We start from the raw sequence: 21,604 nt of genomic DNA on the forward strand, positions 1-21,604 counted from the left end.
CTCTGTCATGCATTAGGGAGAAATCTGGACTTATAACCTCCCTGAAGCCAGTAGGGTTGTCTGGGGAAATTAACCCTTGCAGAATTCAGTCCCAAGCGTGCTGTGGGAAAGTGGTCTCCAAAGCACACTTGTAGCCCAACAAAGCGTGGTGTTATCACTTCTCCAAATGAATTCAATGGGATGTGAACCTATTTGGCACGCACAGCTGCTCCCCCTGATGGGATGAGCCCCTGGTTTTCTCGAGTCTCGTACAAGTGCATATGCGTGTGGGTTTTCTGATGAACAAACCTCTCTCTGTGCCGCAGTGATCCCGTACCACATCACCGTCACAACAGGCACCGAGTTCGACTCCAGCACCGACAGCCGTGTGTTCATCATCATCATGGGCCCGCAGAAGGTGCAGACCGAGAGGCTGTGGCTGGATCTCCCAGAAGGAAAGGATGAATTTGCAGATGGCTCTGTGGAGAAATTTTCAGTTTGGGGCCTAGATGTTGGGGAGATCAAAAAAGTGGAGGTATGTTGTGAACGCAGCGCGAGCGCTGGAGGCGTATGAAATATGTGGCCAAATAAAGCACGTGGTTCTGGTATTCTTAGCAGTGGAGGAAAGGCTCTTGGGTCTAAAAGGAATGTAAACAAGACTTTGCTGATGAGATTTTGCATGCCTCTGAACCTGTAAATAAGTATGCTTTGCTTTGCATAAAACCAGGATCCTCGTGAAGCAGAAGATAATTGTGAATTGTAAAGAAGGTATAACATGTCCCAGTTTTGTCCCATCCCTGGCACTGCTTTTTCTTACTCAATCCCTGCTATTGCCAGATGCAGTGAAGCTTCCCAGGATGCAGTTCTTCATCGGTCTTTTTCCTAGCTGATTTTTTTCACTACTTCCAATAGAGTTTCATAAATTGTGAGAAACACGTCTTGTATAATTTCCTAGCTAAACAGGAAAATTGTTTTCACAGCTTGGAGGACACAGACTTAGAGAAGAAAATTAATCATAATTTGTAAGTAATGTGCTCAAATAGATTTCGGTACAGGAACCATTTTTTCTGTTATGGCTCAGGGAGACACAATTTGCATAGACTTTCCATCACTGGGCTTAAACTTTGCATGAATATTCCAGAGTGTTTGTGTACATCATTCTCGTTTCATATCGCAGTTCCACCTCCTTAAAGCTTTCTCCAGCCCCTCAAGTACTGAAACCCACAGCACCTGAGGACTCTAGGAGCCTATTTAGTTTTGGTTTTACCACATTCCTTTGTGGAAGTAATCCAATCTGTTGATGCACGTACCTGTATAATTGGAAAGAGACCAGAAAGAAAGATAAATCCTAACTAATAAGAAAATCTTTGCATCTGAATGTCCTGCTGTTGCAGCTGAGGGACTGTCCCTCACACTACCTTTCACTCAAGCAATGAATTCTGACATCCTGAGAAATCTCTGCATCAGATTTGAGTTTATTATCAACCCATTTTCTTAATGCACTCCCAGTTCTTATGTGTATCAGTGGCACTTTCTGTCTGGCCCATCTTGAGGTCAAACTTTTTTATGGTGAAGCAAGTGTATCAATCCTTCTCTTCCAGATTTTGCACACAGGGAAACAGCCAAGGAGTGGGACAGAAAGGCAGGAAAATAAGCATTTCACCCCTCAGGATCAGAGAGACAGGAAGAGCAGCCTGAAGAAAGGGACGCTGGAAAAGATACAGTGAATAGGGTAGGGAATGGGTAGAAAATAGAAGTAGGAGAAGACATTTTGAAATAGGCAGAAGCAAGGCAAAAATTAATTTGAAAAGGAATAAAAATGGGAAAGAAGATAAAAGGTTGCAAATAAAATGTAGAGAGCTAGAAAAAGAAATAACATATATCTTTCAGGCTGGTGATGTTCCTCTGCACCCTTTCACCCCTGTACTCAGTGATCTCACCAGTCTGCTGCCTCACCCCTGGCTCCCTTTTCCCTTCTGGTCTGTAACTCCCCAGCCCGCAGCTGAAGGAACCACCTGCTCCTGGCCTTCTGCCTTCCTCCATGCAGTGCCCTCAGCTTGGAAGGTCCCTTCTTTTGGACCCGTGTCCCGACAATGACACTGATGTGCTAGTCTGCCGTGGTTGCCATGGCATCAGTCCGCATTTTCCTTCTAGAAAATTGCAGTGTTCGGGGACATTGCAGAAAATTGCTAGTTATCTACTTGGGGAAAAGTGAGGAACAGTTTGTTCTTGGATTTGGCATTTGTCTGTTTGTGTAGAAGGTGAAAAGTTCTGAATGTGAGTTACCATGTGAAAATAGCATAGTATGAGGATTAAGTTTCCAGGAGCCCTCTGTATAACCCAGGCAGCAGACTGCACCATTCAGCAGGGCGGTGAGATTTGCAGCGTGATTCTACTTCTAGTTTGGTATTATGCACCTGCTACAAATACACTCCACTGAGAGCAGAAACAGTGGAACACAGAGTAATTTGAAAGGGGCACATTTATTCCTGTCTTGTAAGCCTACATATATAATATTTACTACTGGTGGACTTTAGTAGACACACTGGCATGAAAACAAATAACACAAGTTATTCAGTGTAGACACTTTATACTGTGTTTTCAAAGTAATTTTGAATATTTCTTCTCCTAATGAATGAAAGTATCTCTGTTCCTAGACTGTTGCTGCTGCAGAGAGACGCAGGTCTGTCTAGAAGAGTCCTGCATTGGTTTGTTTTCATAAACCTCTTCTGGTTCAGAGCCTTTCTCCATCATGAACAAAGAGGAAGATCAAGGACACCCAAACATTGCAAATGCAAGTCCAGTCCTTCAGTGACTAGGGACCTGACCCTCAGCTTCTCTAGTATTCCCTGAAACTTCTTTCCACAAGTATTCTCTCAGATTTTCCCTCTGCCTCTGTGCTCAGTTTCCATGTGATCCTGAGCTGCCCAGCATAAACTGTGAATCGCAGTCTCAGTGATGTGCAGTCCCTCAAGGACAGGAGGAACAAGGTATAAAGGTTTTCAAACAGCCCAAGTAAGGATATACCTGCCTTTGAAATTCGGTCATTCTAATTTAGCTCAAACATCTCAGCCCAAACCACTTGCTGTGATATTGATATGCACATCCAGGCTACGCTGCTGGTGTGGCCGTGGCTTGGCATTATTCACTTTATTGGCATGGTCTGCCTAAAGATTTGCCTAAAATTGAAAGTCAAATCCTGGTACTCTGCTCCTGAAGTCCAGCCACAGGGAAGACTTGGCTGACACAAGTTGAATTTGCCCCAGAATTCACATTGTTCTTGAGGTCCTTGGAAAGCTGTTAGTGCACAGGTTCTCTGAGGCAGCTGGATGCACAGGTTGTTTCCTTCTGCCTGCCACTGATACCAAAGAAGTTGAAGTTTGCTGTGAAAATATGGCAGCTAGCACTGTCTTGTAAAGAAACTTTGCACAAGGAAGTTGTGCAAAGGTGGATATCCCATCCATGGAAGTGTCCACGGCCAGGCTGGATGGGGCTTGGAGCAGCCTGGAATAGTACAAGGTGTCCTTGCCCATGGCAGCAGGGTTAGAATGAGATGTGCTTTAAAGTCCTTTATGACTCTATGATGTGAGCAGGTGTGGGTGTGCAATGAACCCAAAGAGACAGCAAATTTTATTAGGCTCATTAGGACTTTCCCTCCAGCTGCTTTGTCACAGCAGAACCACGGCCCTGAACTTTCCCCACTACCACATCCATGCCATCCTGCAGCAGAGCTCCACAAAGACTCTGACTTTGGGCTTGGAGATGCTCAGCCAAGCTGGCAGAGAGGGAATGGGAAGGCAAGTGTTATATTCCCATTCACCTCACACCCCAAGAATCCAAGGATTAATGCGTCCATTGTAGACTTGAATTTCCCTGGTGGTTAGCTCTAATTTTCTGCAGCTGCACAGACATTAGTACAGCAATAATACTCCTAATAGCAGTGATGGCTGAGACCGTCAGACAGAAAAGATCACTTGTTTTTGGGAAAAAAATAGATACCACAGATATATCACCCTAGATGAATCTGTTATTAAAAATTGCTTTCCAAGCCTCCCAAATATCCTAATGATTTAAAAACAAAACCCAGTGAGGTTTTTGGATTAAGGACCTCATTTTCATAGAAACAACAGAAACAGCATTATCTCTGAAAATAATGAAGTGCAGGTAGGTCTTTTATGGACAGGTAGCTTATTGGAATGACTGACCAAGGTTGATACATTAACTTGGATACATAATTTTGCTTCCAAGTCTGCCCCAGGTTGGATTCCCCATCTTCTTTAAGAGGGACCATGTAGGTTCTTGGAGAAATTTACACTGTCAACACTGTTTTGCTGCTGATATACCTGCAGGAACTCTGGTTTTTGGCAGATTCAGTTCCAAGTGGGCTCTGGCTTTCGTAATTAACTCATTCTGTATTTCTGCAGGATCTCTGCCCCTGCTGCCACCTCTAGTATTCTTCCTCTTTCCACTTAAATCATTTCAGGAGCTCCTTGTTCATCCATGCAGGCTTGTGGCCACCCTTATGTGACTTCCTGGTCTCCAGGACAGATCATTCTTGAGGCTGGAGGAGGTGGTCCTTGAAAATCAACCAGCTACAGATGTAAGCTCCATCTGTTGTCTCCTGTACAAAGACAGAGCATTTGCAGTCTAAGGGGATGGGAAGCAGAGATACAGCCTCATACATTTAGTTCACTTATATGTGGATTTGTGAGGGAAGCGCTTGTAATAATACATGTGGGTGTTCGCTGAGCATCTTTCCTCTTGGCTATAAAGCTTTGAATAATCACTTCCAAGTGTAGTGACAGAAGTGGAAAGGCTTGTAAAGGTGGAGAAATGTGTCTGCTGCCAAGTGAAAATGAGCATATAGAGGTCAATGGTGCAGGAGCAGAGTGACAAGAGACTGGACATGTTTCCATGTCAGTCAGTCCAGTCTATCTTGCTTTTTTCTGAGACTGGCCTTCCCTCATGCACAGCAGCTGATGACCTGAGCTCCCTTGCCCATGGCAAAGGCACAATTTCAGCGTTCCCTCCGTTCCCATCAGGAATAGTTTGTACACAGACTCTGAGTCCTTCATTGCCAGGTGAATCACCCCCACACAGAGAAATCCCCTTTCCCCAGGAGGTGTTTTCTCTCTGGCCCTCACAGGTGGGCCACGATGGCGCTACCCCTGAGAGCTGCTGGCTGATGGAAGAGCTCAGCATCCTCGTGCCCACCAAAGGTGTCATGTACAACTTTGTCTGCAAGTGCTGGCTGGCCAGAGACAAAGGTGACGGGCTCACTTCACGGATCCTCAACATCCTGGATGCAGAATGTGTTAACATTGGCATCAAGGTAGGCACCAGGCTCCCTTTGTGCCTTTAGCTGCTGCAGGGAGCTCTGCTGGCACAGCTCATGTGTCAGCAGCTCTCATGCTTGGACTTTTGCAAGTGGCTTGAGCCTTCCCTTTGCTTTCCTTCCCTATGTTATTTTATTAGCAAAATCTTTAGGCTTGGTTTAGGATCACATCTGTTTAGGGCACTGTTTAGTGAGGCTGGCTGGATGCAGCCATGGCACAGTGGGAGAGCAGAGCAGGTAGGGCACAGTTCAGCAGCCTGTCCTCATCTTGTCACGCACTGAATCACCTGGTACCCCTAGAGTGGGAGCAGATTCAAGGTGAAGGATTACTTCTAACTCATCAGATTAGAGCAGTGGAAATATCCTAATGTTTTAATCTCTCCATGATGCGGCTACATACCAAATTTTTTAATAGGGGATAGGGAAATTAATAATTACTGGAAGTTGTTGAAACATGAAAACATTTGTAAGCCTGATCTTTGGTGAGAATAATTAATTAAAGTTGAATCAGTGATGAATAAAATTCTACCATTTTTTCATTCAAATATATGAATTTTGAAGTAGTATCTGCTATACCATATTTCAAACAAGTACAAATTGGAAAGCTGAGCTATGCTGATCTTGGGTGTAAGATTTGCAGCAGAAATAACAGTCTGGATGAATGTGACAATAACACTGTGTTTAAATACCTGTGTGGCAATTTAAAATCTCTATAGATGTGCTTCTGTTTACAGTCAGGTTGCACTTTCATAGTACATTATATTTTCTTTATGCTGCTCTTGATCCCCAAGCTAAAGATATATTCCTGAAATCTATCTTGTTCCCCAGACACGCAAAAAATTGATAACTTTTTTAGCATTTGTGAAGGATTCACCAAATCAATGCAGATTTCAGTGGTGGAATTGACCTAAGAGGGTATAAAAACCTTCCTCAGACTTAATGCCAAGGTTAAAACCAATCTCATAAAAATTCCCCATCTGTCGTTTAATCTCCTGGATGAGGTTTCCAAGCCCCTGTTGGTGAGCTGATGGTTTGCCCATAGATTGAAGTAGATCTTAATGAAGACTTATGTTCAGTCTTCCTTTAACAGCACAATCCTGAATATTTATTTTCATAAGCACACCAAAAACAGACACAGCTAGCTACAATTTTTTCCCTGTGATGTTGGGCCAGAAACTTGATGGGAGACTTGAAGGAAATCTGGGAAGATGCCTGGGACATGAAAACAGAAGTGCGAATTGACTTTCTGATCAGTCTCCGAGTTGAGGGAATTTGGGACTGTTCTCTCGTTAATAGCTGTAGTTAGAAACTGAGTCTTACAGGCATTTTAGAGTTCAAAGACAACTGATGTGTTTAGCATCATTGGGAAGATTAATACTTTTCTATTTTCTTTCCTGCTTGGCTTTTTTACAGCCATACATACCCATTTCAACTTAATTTTCTTCTTGGCTTGATATTCCCTCCTTTTGCTTTAAATTGAGTATTTGCTTTCCCATAGTTGGAGAAATTACTCAATGTCCACCACAGTCATTAGAAGTTTTCAATGCAGTAGTAAAAGAGTCGTTCTCCTTCCTGTAAAAAGATAGGATGCATTGCTAAGATTTAAAATACGTGTGGATGAATATGTGATCAACAGGTCACTCAGGTTCAAACAAATGGGTAATTTTTTTTTATTATGTTATTCCTTTGCACTGTTTATTTATGTGGCAGCCAAAATTCAGGCCAATAAAACTAGCCTAGCAGTGCACTATTTAAAATATGTTTCTGTGAGCTGTTTCTTGATATTCTTCCACATCTCAAAGAAGCCTTGGTACCATAGCTATGATCTTGAAAGCATCTAAGTGATCTAGAAGTCTTAAAATCCCTGATGGCCACTGGGATTTGCACATTTTTGACATATTTATTCAGAGTCTTATTGTTCCCAGGTCAGGAGAAAAGAACAAAATCAGGCTAGTAAGGTGAAAACCATAAAAAACATCCTTTCACAAGCTGGCATACCTTCAGTGCACACAAGATCTGGGAGGACTCTGCAGCTGATGCAGCAGTGAGTGTCCCCTTGGAGAGCAGGATGGCTGAATTTTTGTACCACAAGGAGTGTTATGGTGTATAAACCTCCAAATTATTAGTGATATTGGAATAAACATTGCCCAGATAAACACTGAACTTTGAGGGAAACATTTTGCAGCCAAAAAAAAAGAAACAATTGTTCTTCTGGGAGACTCTTTTTTTAAATTAGCAAGACTCTGGTGCAGAACAGAGCTGGAGTGCTGGAGGCGACCAGGCAGAGACACTGATAGCAGAGGGTTGGAGACCCAGCTATTGATGTGATGGTTGTGACTCCTCTGAAGAAGCAGCTTAAGAGATCTTCATCACTGGTGTTGCAACAGGACAAGGGATAATGGGTTTAATCTGAGGGAAGGTTGACTAGGATTAGATAAAATGAAGACTTTTTTACACTGAGGGTGATGAGGCCCTGGCCCAGAAGCTGTGGCTGCCCCTGGATCCCTGAAAGTGTCCCAGGCCAGGTTGGGCAGGGCTTGGATCAACCTGGGATTGTGGAAGGTGTCCTTTCCCATGGCAGAGGGTAGAACAGGATGAGCTTTAAACGTCCCTTTCAACCCAATACATCCAGTCATTCTGTAATTCAGATATTGTCACGATAAATGTGTCTCTTTTGAGGCTGATCAAATCTGTAGGAAAGGTCATAGATGGAAAGTCCTGTAGTAAGTTTTGATGCCTAACTTTGCCTGTGGAAACATTGGTGTGGAGAAGAACCAAAAATCTGTGTTGGACCCTTTTCTGTCAAGGAAGGAGATCTCCAGGGAAGCCTGCTGCCCTGACACCTTGTGACCTAGAACAGAGACTAGACAGAGCTAAAGAATAAAGTAGGTATTTATTGGGAGGCCTCAGTGGAAACACTTTGGGGAGCACAAGAGCCTGGCCAGGGCTAAACCCAAGATGAACCCAAAATGGTCACAAAATGGACAACCAGTCACAGGGTCTCTCACTTTTATAAGTTCTGGTCCATTTGCATGTTGGAGTTAATTGTCCAGTTACAGCTTTAAGTTATGAAGTCCCATCCTTCTTGCTTTTCTCTCTTCAGTCCACATTGTTTGTGCTCTTAGGCCTGAGATTTGGATCATTTGTCCTTGGTCCCCAGCTAGAGAAGGAATTGTTTTGTCTCCCTGCTCTGTGAAGAGGGCTCACCATCCCCTCATATGAAGCTCAGACCCACACACTAAAGCAGTACAGAATCTGAAAAATATAAAAACTAAAACCTGAGGCATCAGCCCTGTTTAGCTTGGGTTAAGGACAGCTGTTTAAATGAGGCCTTCTGATTGCTTCCAACCCTCACCAGATCCTCTACGAAGTCACGGTTGTGACTGGAGACACCGAAGGCGGCGGTACCGATGCCAATATTTTCATGACTGTCTTCGGATCCAATGGGAACACTGAGGAGATGCTGCTGGAAAAAAATGGGGACAGGTACTGTAGCTGTCATTTTTGTTGGTTACAAGTGGAGTGACGACAGATTTTAGTGTAGAGTCAAGATGCACTCAGAGCTTTGATCATGCTCCCACCGAAGCATGAACATTTACTCCCATTGACATTATAAATTCAGACCCGGGCCCTTTGTAGGTATTTCTGTCAGATTTTTAGCAAAGCAAAGGAAAGGAGAGCACTGTATAGCCAGGGAAAACACCCTTTGTCATTTGTGCAAGTTTTGTTTAACCTTTTCCTCAGTGGCTTTAGAGATAAGCGTCTTAAACAAAAGTATGAAATCCTGCATGGTCTCCAAGAAGAACTGTGAACATCGCCCAGCAGAGCACCAGGAAATGGATGGGTGGTGACACAGAATGCTACATGAATGCTCTGATTTTACTAAAAATGATGAACCTCATGTTTTCTTCGGCAGAAACAGCTAACAAACACTATAACCCTAGCCTGATGCCAGCACTTCCATAAGCTGAAAAACCCACACATGCCACCACTCATCCAGTTCCTAATGCTTTTTTGTTCCTTCCTAGCACCTTCCCTAGTACAGAAAGCTTTGGCATGCTCAAGAATTAACCATCTTTTAGCAACATCATGCTTAAATTTAATCAATTGACTAGCTCTGATCTTATTCAGCAAGGCATCTACAGAGCATCAGAAAGGTGGGAGCTTTTGGCCACATGCTTTAAGCTCAGCTTGCTGAGGGAATGATGGATAACTGAGAGGATAAGGTGCACCTTGCAGAGAGGTGTTTGCTCAGGGAATGTTTCACTTGAAGCTGTTGTAGCAGAGTGGGTGTCTGGACAAACATAGCTAAGATTGAGCGCTTCATGCGTCTAGTTAGTAACAAGCACGAGCCTTGTCTGTTGTGAAAAAAATGCAGCAGAGGTGCTGCTGACTAAAATATCTGTGAGAAACAGAGCTGAGTCATGCAGAAAACCACAGCTCTTGGGGCTTGCTGCTCCCCATCACAGAGGAACATCCAACATGTGGGGCAATGCCCCTGCCTTACCAGCAAGGGTGGCCATCAGTGGCACCCCTCTTACAAGACCCTGGGCAAGCCCAAACTAGCCATCTTTCACTCATTTAATCCTGACACTCAGTCCTAGTGGGGAGGAAAATGGACCACTGATGTTTGGAGTCAGAAATTAAGCCGATTTCACATCTGGGTGTGTCAACCAAAAATCTCTAAAGGGGATCAAGACAGCTCCAGTCCTTCAGGTGCATGCATAGATTTGCTGCATCTGGGGCAAGTCATACCCCTAAACTTTGTGGCCTCTAAAAACATATCCCATTTGTCTACACAGGTGGGGTGGACAATCTCTGATATAAGAGTATGAAAATGCAATACAGGAGAATAGAAAAGTCTCTGTGTTATTAGTTGCTTGGGTTATCATCTGACAGTAGAGGAGCTGTGAAAGGTGTTGAAAAATCACTGGGGCTGTGCAAAGAAAAGGAAGTGTAAGGCACAACTCTTATTATGCTAATATCCCCAGGATGCTGTACTATTCGGCTGGCACATCTCTGCTAGCTGGAGGTGCTCTGTATCACACCTCCAGCTGTACAGAGCTCTTGTCATCTCATTAGCACCCTCTGCAGAGGACATTCATGTCCCCAAATTCACATCCTGTCTGCCTCCGCACCACTGCCACCAGTCTTCATCCAGCTGTTAACAGCACAGGCTTTCCTGGCTCTTTTCCACATGGAAATCTCTCCAGCCCTTGCACCAGCAGACCAGGGATGGGTGAGAGCTGCTGCAACCAAATGGTAAAAGGCACTTCATCTTTATTGGGGCCATCCAGTGCCAATTCACTCACAGCAGCTTAGTGTATTACGAAGAGCTGTCTGTCTAACCTGCCACAGATTTAAGGCAATTTTTGCTACATTACACTTATTGCCAAGGCCCCTGGGCAATGGAAATATTTATAAGGGCAGGCATGGGTAGGAAAGCTTAATGAAATCCTGTAGATAAATGGTTCAGTGTCCTGAAAAGGGAATAGCAGCAGTCAGCTTGTCTGGCTACTTCTTCCCTTCTCAATTTTGGGTTTTTTTCAGGTTTATGTTCATCTTCATATAAATTAGGGATAGCAAAGAGCTTCTGGGTCACCCAGTTTGTCACTTTGGTAATCACTTCCCTCTAGTACTTCCCTCTTGGAAGAAGCAGATGAGTGTCAGTGTTACAAACTTCAAACAAGGCATTTGGTGAAGATAAAGGATGTTTTATTTTGGTAGCAGACATTTTAGCTTAGAGTTGCGCAGCCTAGAAAGCCTCAGAGTGAGAGATTTCTATGAAGCTTTGTAGGTAATAGTGATTGTAATAAAAACTGATCATAGGATCACAGGATAATTCAGACTGGAAGGGTCACACCTTTTTGTTAAATAGATGTGGAAATCAATCCAGTCCAGGGACAAAAGAACATTCTATTTCTCACAGTGAGACAGCCTGCCTCAGTATCCGGTACCAGAGAAAGACAAATAAAAAGAAAAGGGAGTTTTTCAAAGAGCAAACATAACCCTTAATAACTAGAAATGGACTGGGACCAAAATGCCCTGTCCAAATGCCTCTGGGAGTGCAGAGGAAGCAATGCCTGGATGAAAACTGAGAGGCTCGAGCCAACCCCTATTACTAACATCTGCAGCTATGCATGCTCAGATAATGGTGTGAATATAATGACATTCATCCTGCAGGGGGTAATCTGAACAGAGGTTGGTAAAGAAAATGGGTTTTTTCTCCACATTCTGGCACTGCACAGCTATGGGAGGCCGTGTGCATTGCCAGGAAAGAGATATCATCATTATGGATTGTTTCTGTTATGGTAGTGCCCACAGTTTGCAGGGCACTTCCCAAACCTCTCAGCACACTCAGGAAATTCCCCCAAAAGGAGAAGTTTGCGTGAAGGAGAAACCTCAACAGCACAGTGGTCACCATGTGCTTGGTAGACCTCCTGGATTTGGCTGCCATTCTCCTTAGCAAGGATTAGATTTCCAATTCCAAGACCACAGCAGGTTCCCACGTATTTGAGGGAGCAAACAGGAAGATACACTTGTTTAGAACAGAGTAATATTGAGCCTGAGGCAGCACTTCCACTGAAGCAAGGCTTTCCTCCCAACACCAGTGATGCCAGGAGGGAGGGAAGGTGCAGTCCTAGCCAATGTAATCTTCTTTGGGAAGCACATGTTAGCTGTTTTTCCCCTTCTCCTGCTTCCTGCTGATTGCTATGGATGAGCAGCTCCTGCACATCCCTGTGCCTGTACACAGCAGCCACGCACCAGGGAAGGTCTTTCACGCAAGCTTACACAAACCCACCCTGGTTCTTACCAGAGGCAGAGACAGTTTGCAAATCCAAATCCCCCAATTTCATCAGGTTGGCTTTGTCTCCATTCTAACACAATTTGCCTGCGCTTACTAAACTTGGGCATTGGGCTCCAAGCCCGGTGCCGCATTTAGCTGAGCTGCAGCAACTGCCTCTCTCCACAAAACACAAAGCTTTGTGCTGAGCCTCAGGGGAAGGAGATGAGGCAAAATTATTTTGCCTTCTAGCTGGAACTGGCCAAGGACAGGCAAGTGGGCAGCTGCCAGGAGGGAGGCGATGTTCAGAAGCCTGACTGTGAGCCGCTATTGTTCTGGTTACAAACAGAACAGTAATGTATGCTACAGGCTGCCTGGAGCAGCTCCAGGTGGGCTGTGTTTTCCAGGGAAGGAGGAATCCCTGTCAAATCTGCACCAAAGTGTCTTGCCAACAGCAGAGTAGCTGGTGATTACAGCACAGGAAAGCTCAAGTCCAATAAAGAACACTCATAAACTTTTGATTTGAGGCTGTTGGCACGACCAGGGCTGCGGCACGGGACAGAGATGCAGAGAGTCTGTAAAGCAGCAGGAAAACCTCCTTGGTCTTCCAATCCCTGCAGGTTTGAGCGGGGCCAGGAGGACAGTTTCATTATGGAGATTGCCGACGTCGCGCCCCTCAGGAAGATGAGGATCCGGACGGACGGGAAAGGAACGCGCCCGCACTGGTTCATGGAAAGGGTAACGCTCTTGGCATCACGGGTCTCTCACAGGCTGCCTGTCCTGGACCTCTCAGCCCCTGGCAAAGATGAGAAAGGCACCAAGGGACTCGTTTTCATTAATTTTCTACATTTTTTTTTTCTGTTTGTTTTCTCACTTTTTTTCCCAGCAGGAGTTGAGTCACGAAAGAAGAGAGCAGAGGGAAAACCTGTCTTTTATAGCTTTTTTTGTGGTGGAATCATCATGTCTGGAAGGGTTCAAAAGGCTTGTGGGTGTGGCATATTTGTGGGCTGTGGTTTTACAATGATCACTGTGGTGCTGGGTTAACGGGTGGACATGATCATATTGGACATTTTTTCCAACATAATTGATTCTGTGGTTTCACCACAGATTCTGCTCACTCTCTTCTGTACAAGCCTTGGTTTGTCACCAGGACACCTGCAATATTTTCTGGTCCCTGGATTGTACCCTCAGCCCCTGCAGATCTCTGCCATGTAGGAATCTGAATCTTTGGGAGAGTGGGTGTTTGTCTGCCAGACAGAGACACCCTGGGCTGGGTGGAAATTTCCAAATAATCCATCCCGCTGGATCATCCCATCTCCCCTCTTTCCTTCTCCTCTAGCACACACATTTATTTCTTTTCTTGTCCATACAAATGAGGTGTCTTTTTTATCTTGTATTTTGAATGGAGCATGCAAACTGATGTGATGTCCTTCCTTGCACAAAAGTACAGGGCTTGACTTTATCTTTGCTGTCAAACCATCAACTCCTTGTAAGGATCACCTCTGTCTGGGCAGTCAAAAGTAGTTTGCTTGCTGTGGGTCCTTGTAGTTATATTTGTAAGACAGAGGGGGAACGATGTGCTGATTGCAGACCATCAGATGTCATTAATGGAGAAACACAACTCTGCCATTTTCCTTTACCATGCTTTCCCTGGAGTCAGCATCCTGCTGGGTTTCTGTATCTTGACCTTTTCATGAGAACAGTTTAAGACCTCGTAGCTTAACCACGGTCAGTTATGAGCACTGCATGATTTTTTAATTGGGTCCTTTATCCTTTTTTTGACTGATTTACTGCAGTCTTTTTCACATAGATAATGTGTTTCTAAACATTGACCCTACATAGCCACCAGTTTGCAGTGAAGTGATGGACTTCACTTTCAGAAGAATTTCTGTGCTGCAGTACCATTTTTACTTCAACATTTCCATTTCTAATTTTTTTCTCAGCAGCTGGGGAAGGAAGGGAACTGAAAGAGGAGGAATTCAGACTGGACATTAGAAATAAATTATTTACTGTGAGGGTGGCGAAATACTGGCACAGGTTGCCCAGGGAGATTGTGGCTGCCCTAGCCCTAGAATTGTTCAAAGCCAGGTTGAACAGAGCTTGGAGCACCCTGGGATAGTGGAAGGTGTCCCTGCCCATGGCAGGGGGTGGGACTGGATGAGTTTTAGGGTCACTTCCAACCCTTAACATTCTATGATTTTATGATGATGCTTCTGCAGCTCCTCAAAGGATTAGACCTCCAGCACATATCTTTAGAATTGATGCCACAGATACACAGTTTTTCTCTTTATGCCTAAGGAATAATTCAATCTGTTGTCTGATTTGATTCAGATGTCTTGGTCAAACTCCCTTTGTAATTTCTCACATGCTTTCCCCTGAGTTTTATAAATCATATTCATATAAAATGAAATCAAATAAAGCTTATTCATCCACAGACATTCCAAGTCTTGCAGTCATGAATCAGCAGCAGCACAAAGGCAAGAGATGGCTGCATCTTTAGGTGAGCCTCCCCACCTTCCTGTTGCCTTGTCTGTCCAGGCATTCCAAAGCCTCAGCCTGCTGGACTGTCCTACCAAAAGCAAAGATTTCCCAGGTGGGCACAGAGGACTCTCATTTGGACCTATCCAGCAGGGTAAGAGCCACCTTCCAGCTCTACAGAAGCCACGGGGGACCATGCAACAAGAACAGGTCTGGAGGACAGACTTAACAGAGGGCTTGTAAAAGTGAGGAACAGAATTCATTTACATGGGCAGGTAGTGACAGAATGAGGGGCAAGGGTTTTATACTAAAAGAGGAGAGATTAGGATTAGATATTAGGAAGAAACTCTTGGCTGTGAGGGTGAGCAGGCCCTGGCCCAGGGTGCCCAGAGAAGCTGTGGCTGTCCCTGGATCCCTGGCAGTGTCCAAGACCAGACTTGGAGCAACCTGGGATAGTGGAAGGTATCCTGCCCATGGCAGGGGTTGAACTCGAAGATCCTTAAGGTTGCTTCCAAGCCAAACCATCTTTTATAATTCTATGGTTTTAGAAGCTTACAGAAATGATGCCTATAGTTTCTTTTTATTTATTTTTTTTTTTTAAAGATAAGCACATCACAGAGGATTTTTAACTCCAGTGTTACGTAGATAACTGTATTTATTGGTTTTCTTTCCCACCTTCCCTGCAAAGATAAACACAGCATTTGCATTCCCAGGCAGAGGGTGGCTTACAGAAGTGTTCTGGAAGAGGGAAGGAAAGATTTTTGTTCTCTGATTTGTATTCCAGCCTTAAAAACTTACGTAGCCTGGTGTGACATGAAAACTGATCGGAGCCCATTTCCATTTCTGTCAAAAGTGCATATTAAGACTGCATAATGAAATACTTGTGGGGGTAGTGCTAAACTCTCAGACAGATGGTTCACAGTTAGTGCTAACTAGCACAGTGAAATGAGAAGCTAGATTAAGCCATCAACCCCGTAATTAACCATTTGTTGCTCCATTTATCTACACGATAGTCTCAGTTTTCTTCTTCTATTAAACTAACAATAAATGATCTCTTTAATTCTCTTTGGTCTTTTGGTAAACTGTTGCTAGCCATAATTTATACTGCTTTTAGTTCAGCAATACAGAAATGCATAAATACCAATTAAAATGCATGAATTATCAATGATTCTGTACACAGCCAAAAGATTCAATTTACAAGCAGGCAAGTAGTCATATTTTTTTTTTCTGTCTACATAAAATACACTAAAATTTCATTCAGAATCTCAGCGAAGTAATGAACCTGGTACTGAAAATTCAAACTTGCTACCACAAGTAGCAATATGTTTTAAATGCTAGTACCTAAACCTCTACAGGGAACAAAATTTGATTAGTGATGTTTTGCAACAAAATGAACATTATTGATCATTACTATGCCCAAACAGGCATAGTGAATGTTCTCCAAATCTGAGCAATGCTTTCTGATTACACCACTGCTGGAGGGACACAGAGTGGGGATTTTTTCCACTGATCCAATGCTGAGTCTCCTCTTCTTCCACATCAAGCTGCCATGACATTGCTCTGTGTTTCTGAAAAACCAGGGAACAAAATCATAGAATCTCAGAATGGTTTGGGTTGGAGGGGACAATAAAACTCATCCCATTCCAACCCCCTGCCAAGGGCAGGGACACCTTCCACTGTCCCAGGCTGCTCCAAGCCCTGTCCAGCCTGGCCTGGATCACTGCCAGGGATCCAGGGATGCAGCCACAGCTGCTCTGAGCACCCTGTGCCAGGGCCTGCCCACCCTCAGCATTAAAAAATTTTCACTCTAATTAAGAAACTTATCTAAATGCATACTTTGGAAACATCTTCCTGGGATAGCTGCTTTCTCAGTCCCTGTGATGATTTCACCTGCTGCCCAGTGTCTTAGCTTTGAAGTTGAAAAGCTAGAAACAAGTAAGGATGAAAGCTCAGTGAAATAGCAGGAATTATGAGACTGTTGAATTCTGCAGAGTTGCTTCCTTCAGAATTTTAATGTTACTTTGTGCTGTCAAAGCCAGACAGATAAGAAGCTGCCTTAATGAAGCACTAATTGCATTGCATTCAAACGTCACAAATAATCCTGCATGTGGGACTCAGTCTTTATTCAGTCCTTTCTCCTTTGTATAAAGGAGATTAAGAGAATTTGAGAGTTATTATTGAGAATTGAGAATTATATAGCTGAATCTGACTTTTATTCCTTGCAAAAGTGAGAAGTCTTTTTGTTTTACAGTCAGAAGTTCCTAGGTTTAAGTGAAGAAAAATGACATGCAACAGAAGCATGAAGTCCTGTGTTTGAGCCTTTAAAGGTGAATTCCAGGAGCTGTGTATTTTGGTGTCAGCAGAGTGGGACACTCTGTGGAGCATGTTTTACATGACATCTGGAAAAAGGCTGGGTAGGGGTAAATCAAATAATCGGACATGTCAAACCTTTCCATTGCAGGAGGCAGTGTGCAATTAATTTCAAATTGTTGGTTTAATGTTCCTGTCAACTACTATATTTGCTCAGCTACAAAGCAAATTATCAATGTGTTATTCATACACGCTTCTGCCACTTTCTTTTCTTGGCTTATTGGTGTTCTACAGCCCAGTTAAGCTCCTTGCATAATTAGCAAGGAGGTTAGAGCTGAAAAGCACACTGGATGCCCACAGCAAGTTCTAGGTATCCTAAAAAATAGCTTAGGTGCAGTGCAAAGTAGTGATCTCATTGCCAAGCAGGAGCTAGTTTTACTGAGAGGAACAGGCAGAAATTAAATATAGTCTCAGCTCATCTCACTGAGATGACTTCCTTGACCCTCATGATTGAAACCAAAATCCTGCATCATCCTCTGTGCGTGGAACACCCACAAACATCTCCTTGAAGGATGGGGTTAATTTTCTGCTATTTTAGTCACTGAAAAAGGCTACATTCAGCTTTCACCCCTTCCAACAAACTGTTCAGGGCCCCTCTGTATTCAGGAGACAGACAGACCTGAGAGTCTTACCTTACCTGCCCTCAGTTTAGGTGGGATGTGGGGCTTCCCTGGGGATACACAGGTCCCACCACTGACCACATGATGTGCTTGGGCTGGATGACCATCATTTAGGGGGTCCATGCTGGGTAAGTGAGAGGCAGTGTGTCGACATTGTGACCCAGAGGTCAGCCTGCCCCTGCTGCTGCCTCTGTGTCCCTTGCTGTGACCACAGAATCACAGTTTGGGTTGGAAATTACATTTAAAGGTCATCTCGTTCCACCCCCAGCCATGTGCAGGGACACCTTCCACTAGCCCAGGCTGCTCCAAGCCCCATCCAGCCTGGCCTCAGACACTGCCAGGGATGCAGGGACAGCCACAGCTGCTCTGGGCACCCTGGGCCAGGGCCTGCCCACCCTCCCAGCCAGCAATTCCTGCCCAATCTCCCATCTGGGCCTGCCCTCTGGCCCTGGGAAGCCATTGCCTGGCTGCTGGCCCTGCATGCCTTGTCCCCAGTGCCTGGGCAGCTCTCCTGGAGCCCCTGCAGGCCCTGGCAGGGGCTCGCAGGTGTCCCTGGAGCCTTCTCTGGTGCAGCTGAACAGCCCCAGCTGTGCCAGGCTGGCTGCAGAGCAGAGGGGCTCAGCCCTGGCAGCATCTCCGTGGCCTCCTCTGCGCTGGCTCCAGCAGCTCCACGTCCTTGTGCTGTTGGAGCAGGGCTGGGGCAGCTCTGCAGGTGGGCTCTCACCCGAGCCCAGGGCCAGAGGGGCAGAATCCCTGCTGGGGGATCAGCCCAGGACAGAGCTGGATTTTTGGGCTGGCATCCCTTGGGCAAAAAGCATTCATAAAATGAATTTCTTTCCCCTGTCTGCTCCTCCTGTAGCACCAGCCCAGACCAGGACACCAGGGCAGGTGTCTCTTTCTCTCCTTACTGCTTACAGTAAGATGCACACAGATTCAATCACACATCCTGGGTGAGGGGCTGAGGATGGAAAAAGCTGGCATTTTGCTCCAGCAGCTTTAGTAGCCAGACATTTTTTTCTCAGACAGCATCTGGATTGCTCAGCATGGGCTGGGCATTTGTGAGAGGCCTGACCTCTGTGTCTGTGAGTGCTCTCCAGCTGACAGCTCTAATCTGCTTCTATCCCCACTGCTTGCCTGACAATTCCCTGCAAGCTTTGCTCAGGACATTTTGCTATAAGATTGTCACTGTCATTCCCAGGCAGGGCAGGGGTACTGCTGGCTGAACCTCTTCCAGCATGGAGTTTATTCCCTGGGGTGGGGGGGGGGAAAATAGACCATAGATTTTCATAAATAGGGAAATAGATTTTCAGACAACCTGACATTAGTCACAGTTCAATTTTGCAAAGAAAACTTTCTGGGTTGGACTCCTAAGAGGATGCAGGCCTCGTTCGCACATCCTTGAGAGAGGACACTTCTGTGCCCCAGCAGAAAGGCCACCAGCTGGGCTGGGGGAGACCTGATTTCTGCTTGGTTCAAAGCAAGAGTCTGATTCAATATCTCTTGACTCACAGAACAGCTTTTTTGACCGCAAAGTAATAGTGTCACTGGCTATGAATAAGCAGCTTTTTAGAAAAGTGGGACATCTTCTACAGCCAGAAATGTCCTGTACCCCTGGGACACGGGGGTGAAGGTGGTGTTACAGATCCCTCTTTAGCATCAGGCAGATTGAAAAGCCCAGATGAGTGTACTGCCCACAGAACAATTAAATGCACAAACAGCATGGCTTACTGATCATCTTCAGTGTAGCTACTGCCCTCTTTAAAACAACTTTTTTATAACCTGGAGCAGTATTCTTCTTTTGAATTGCTGAATATTCCAGAAAGGCTTGGTTGGAGTCAGTGGAAGGCCATGGACTGGGACACCTAGAGTTTGAAGACAGAATTTGAGCACATTTTATCTCAAGATAAGTTTTACTGAGGTTTTTTTTCCTTAAGCTGGTATATGAGCATGCAGAGGAAGGACACTGAGGTGGTCATGGGGCTACAAGAAGCACGTGGCACACTAGGAAAAGCTGAGGAAAATAGAGTTTTTAATCCATGAAAAGGCTGAGGGGGTATCTAGTTACAGTCGTCTGCTGCTTGAAAGGAGGTGACAGAAGCCATTGATCCACACTCTTCTCAGAGGTGGACAACAAAAAGTCACGAGGCAATGGACATGAGTTGCACTGAGAAAAACCCTGACCAGATACAAAGAATAAAATCTTCCCTATGAGAGTGGTGCAGCCTGGGATGAGGACTCAGAGTGTCCGGGGAATCTACACCCTTGAAGATTTTCACAGCTCAGCTGGCCACAGTTCTTCGTGGCATGCAGCCGTGCTTGGAGCAGTGGGTGGAGCTATCCACCTCCAGGCATCCTTTTTAATGTGACATTTCCCACCACTCCTGGTTCACTCCTCCCTAATACTATGCCATACTTCTCTGACACATCTGGGCTCATGTTTCCATGGCCTTTGCAGAGACAGTGTTTTCTGATGCTCTGCTACACACAGGTACAGCCTCTGTTGCTGTTAGACGGTGAAACAAATGACAATTTACACCACGGTCTCCTGCCTTCCCTTCAGCTCCCCCAGTTTAGTCAGAACTTACTGCTAGGTTTTTGCTCTAGGCAGGCCTAATGCTTTTCTCCCACTTGACTGATGCTCCACTGAGCCCACACACAAGAAGAGACATAAAGGTGGGTATTTTATTAGGCATTTGTTGGAATAACTTGTTGAGTTGCTCTGAATTCATTCCCATTCTGTTCTTATCACCACAGCATCTGAGCTGCTTCCACGACACGTTAGATAGTGTGACTAATATCTGTTGCATACTGTTTGTTCTGTCACCTTTTCCCAGAGGGAGAAGTGTGTGAAATATTAAGTTTTTGCTGGCCTAATTTTATCTTGTGCCTTGTTTTAACTTGTTTGGGCTTGCGTCTCTCTACAATGAATTTTGCTTGTTCACGCAAAGGAGACAGGCAAAAGAAAGATGCTGAGTGCTTCAAGGGGAGATAGTGAAGTTTTTAATAACTCTGTTACTTCTTTGGAGTGAATTCCATGCTGGCTCACAGGAGAGGTCTGACCCTCTTGGAGATGAGCTTTGTCTATAACTTAGGTCAGAGGACCAAATTTCTCCCTTTGCTTTGCCACATGGTTGGAAAAGCATTATAATACTGTGAAGACCATTTCTCAGGACAAACCACCACAGCAAATATTGTCCATAGGAGAGAACTCCATTTATCCCAGAAGAGTTCAGTGTGACCTTTGGGGCTATGGCCAAGCTCTCCCCACATCCTACCACATCATGCACTTCATAAGTTTAACATTTGCCCTCATTCAAACGATGAGTTTTTTCCCATCGTTTTGGCTCTTCACAGATTACCCTGAAGAACCTTACTAACCAAGAAGTGGCCACATTTACCTATGGGGATTGGCTGTCCAAGCTGAAAAATGCCACGGGAAGCCTGGTGTGTGAGATGCCAGCTGTCATAAACGATGAGCAGATGATGGAGGACACCACATACACTCTTCAGGTTAAAACCAGTGACATTGGAGGTTGGTCCTTGCTGGATATTTTATTAATTTTCTAGTGTGATGATTCTTTTTTAACAATGAAAAAAAAATCTGCTTCATTCGAAATTACATTTGAAAAAACATAGTTTAGCTGAAATACAACCATTTTGGCTGGCTGTTCACTGTGGCAGTGTCTAAGAGACTCATTCTCATCTGAGCTCTGGGAATAACATATTTAGACACAAGGCCCAGGTCTTACTGCTCTTTGATTCCTCTGAAGTCACCCTAACAGGAACTATTACCAGACCAAGCTGCAGAGGTCAGCAGCCACATTTTTCTTTTTTGGTCAGGTCCATCCATGTAGGGTGAGAGCTGGTGTGCTTCAGGTTTTCAGTCAGCACTGTCTGCCTTGCCTAAAGCAGGCAGCAATAATTCACCCACCTTTTCAAAGTGTTTTGAGACCATTTGTCTCAGGCTGTGAAAAAAAACATTTCTAAATGCACACCAGATAGAAGAGGTGGAACAGAGTCTACAGAAAGAGCTACAAG

At 44.7% G+C, this 21,604-nt stretch overlaps 1 protein-coding gene across 2 annotated transcripts in view; it reads left to right on the top strand.

The window, feature by feature from the left end:
* The window catches only part of LOXHD1 (lipoxygenase homology domains 1), a 148,403-nt gene that overhangs the window by 103,449 nt on the left and 23,350 nt on the right, over positions 1-21,604 (top strand). For both annotated transcript variants that reach the window (XM_038125710.1, XM_038125709.1), the window contains 5 exons: positions 306-514; positions 5,126-5,311; positions 8,673-8,800; positions 12,719-12,836; positions 20,921-21,098. In XM_038125710.1, the coding sequence (XP_037981638.1) occupies positions 306-514; positions 5,126-5,311; positions 8,673-8,800; positions 12,719-12,836; positions 20,921-21,098 (819 nt within the window). The remainder of the gene's footprint in view (positions 1-305; positions 515-5,125; positions 5,312-8,672; positions 8,801-12,718; positions 12,837-20,920; positions 21,099-21,604) is intronic.

This window comes from Motacilla alba, chromosome Z (assembly GCF_015832195.1).
Source record: "Motacilla alba alba isolate MOTALB_02 chromosome Z, Motacilla_alba_V1.0_pri, whole genome shotgun sequence".
Lineage (NCBI taxonomy): Eukaryota > Metazoa > Chordata > Aves > Passeriformes > Motacillidae > Motacilla > Motacilla alba.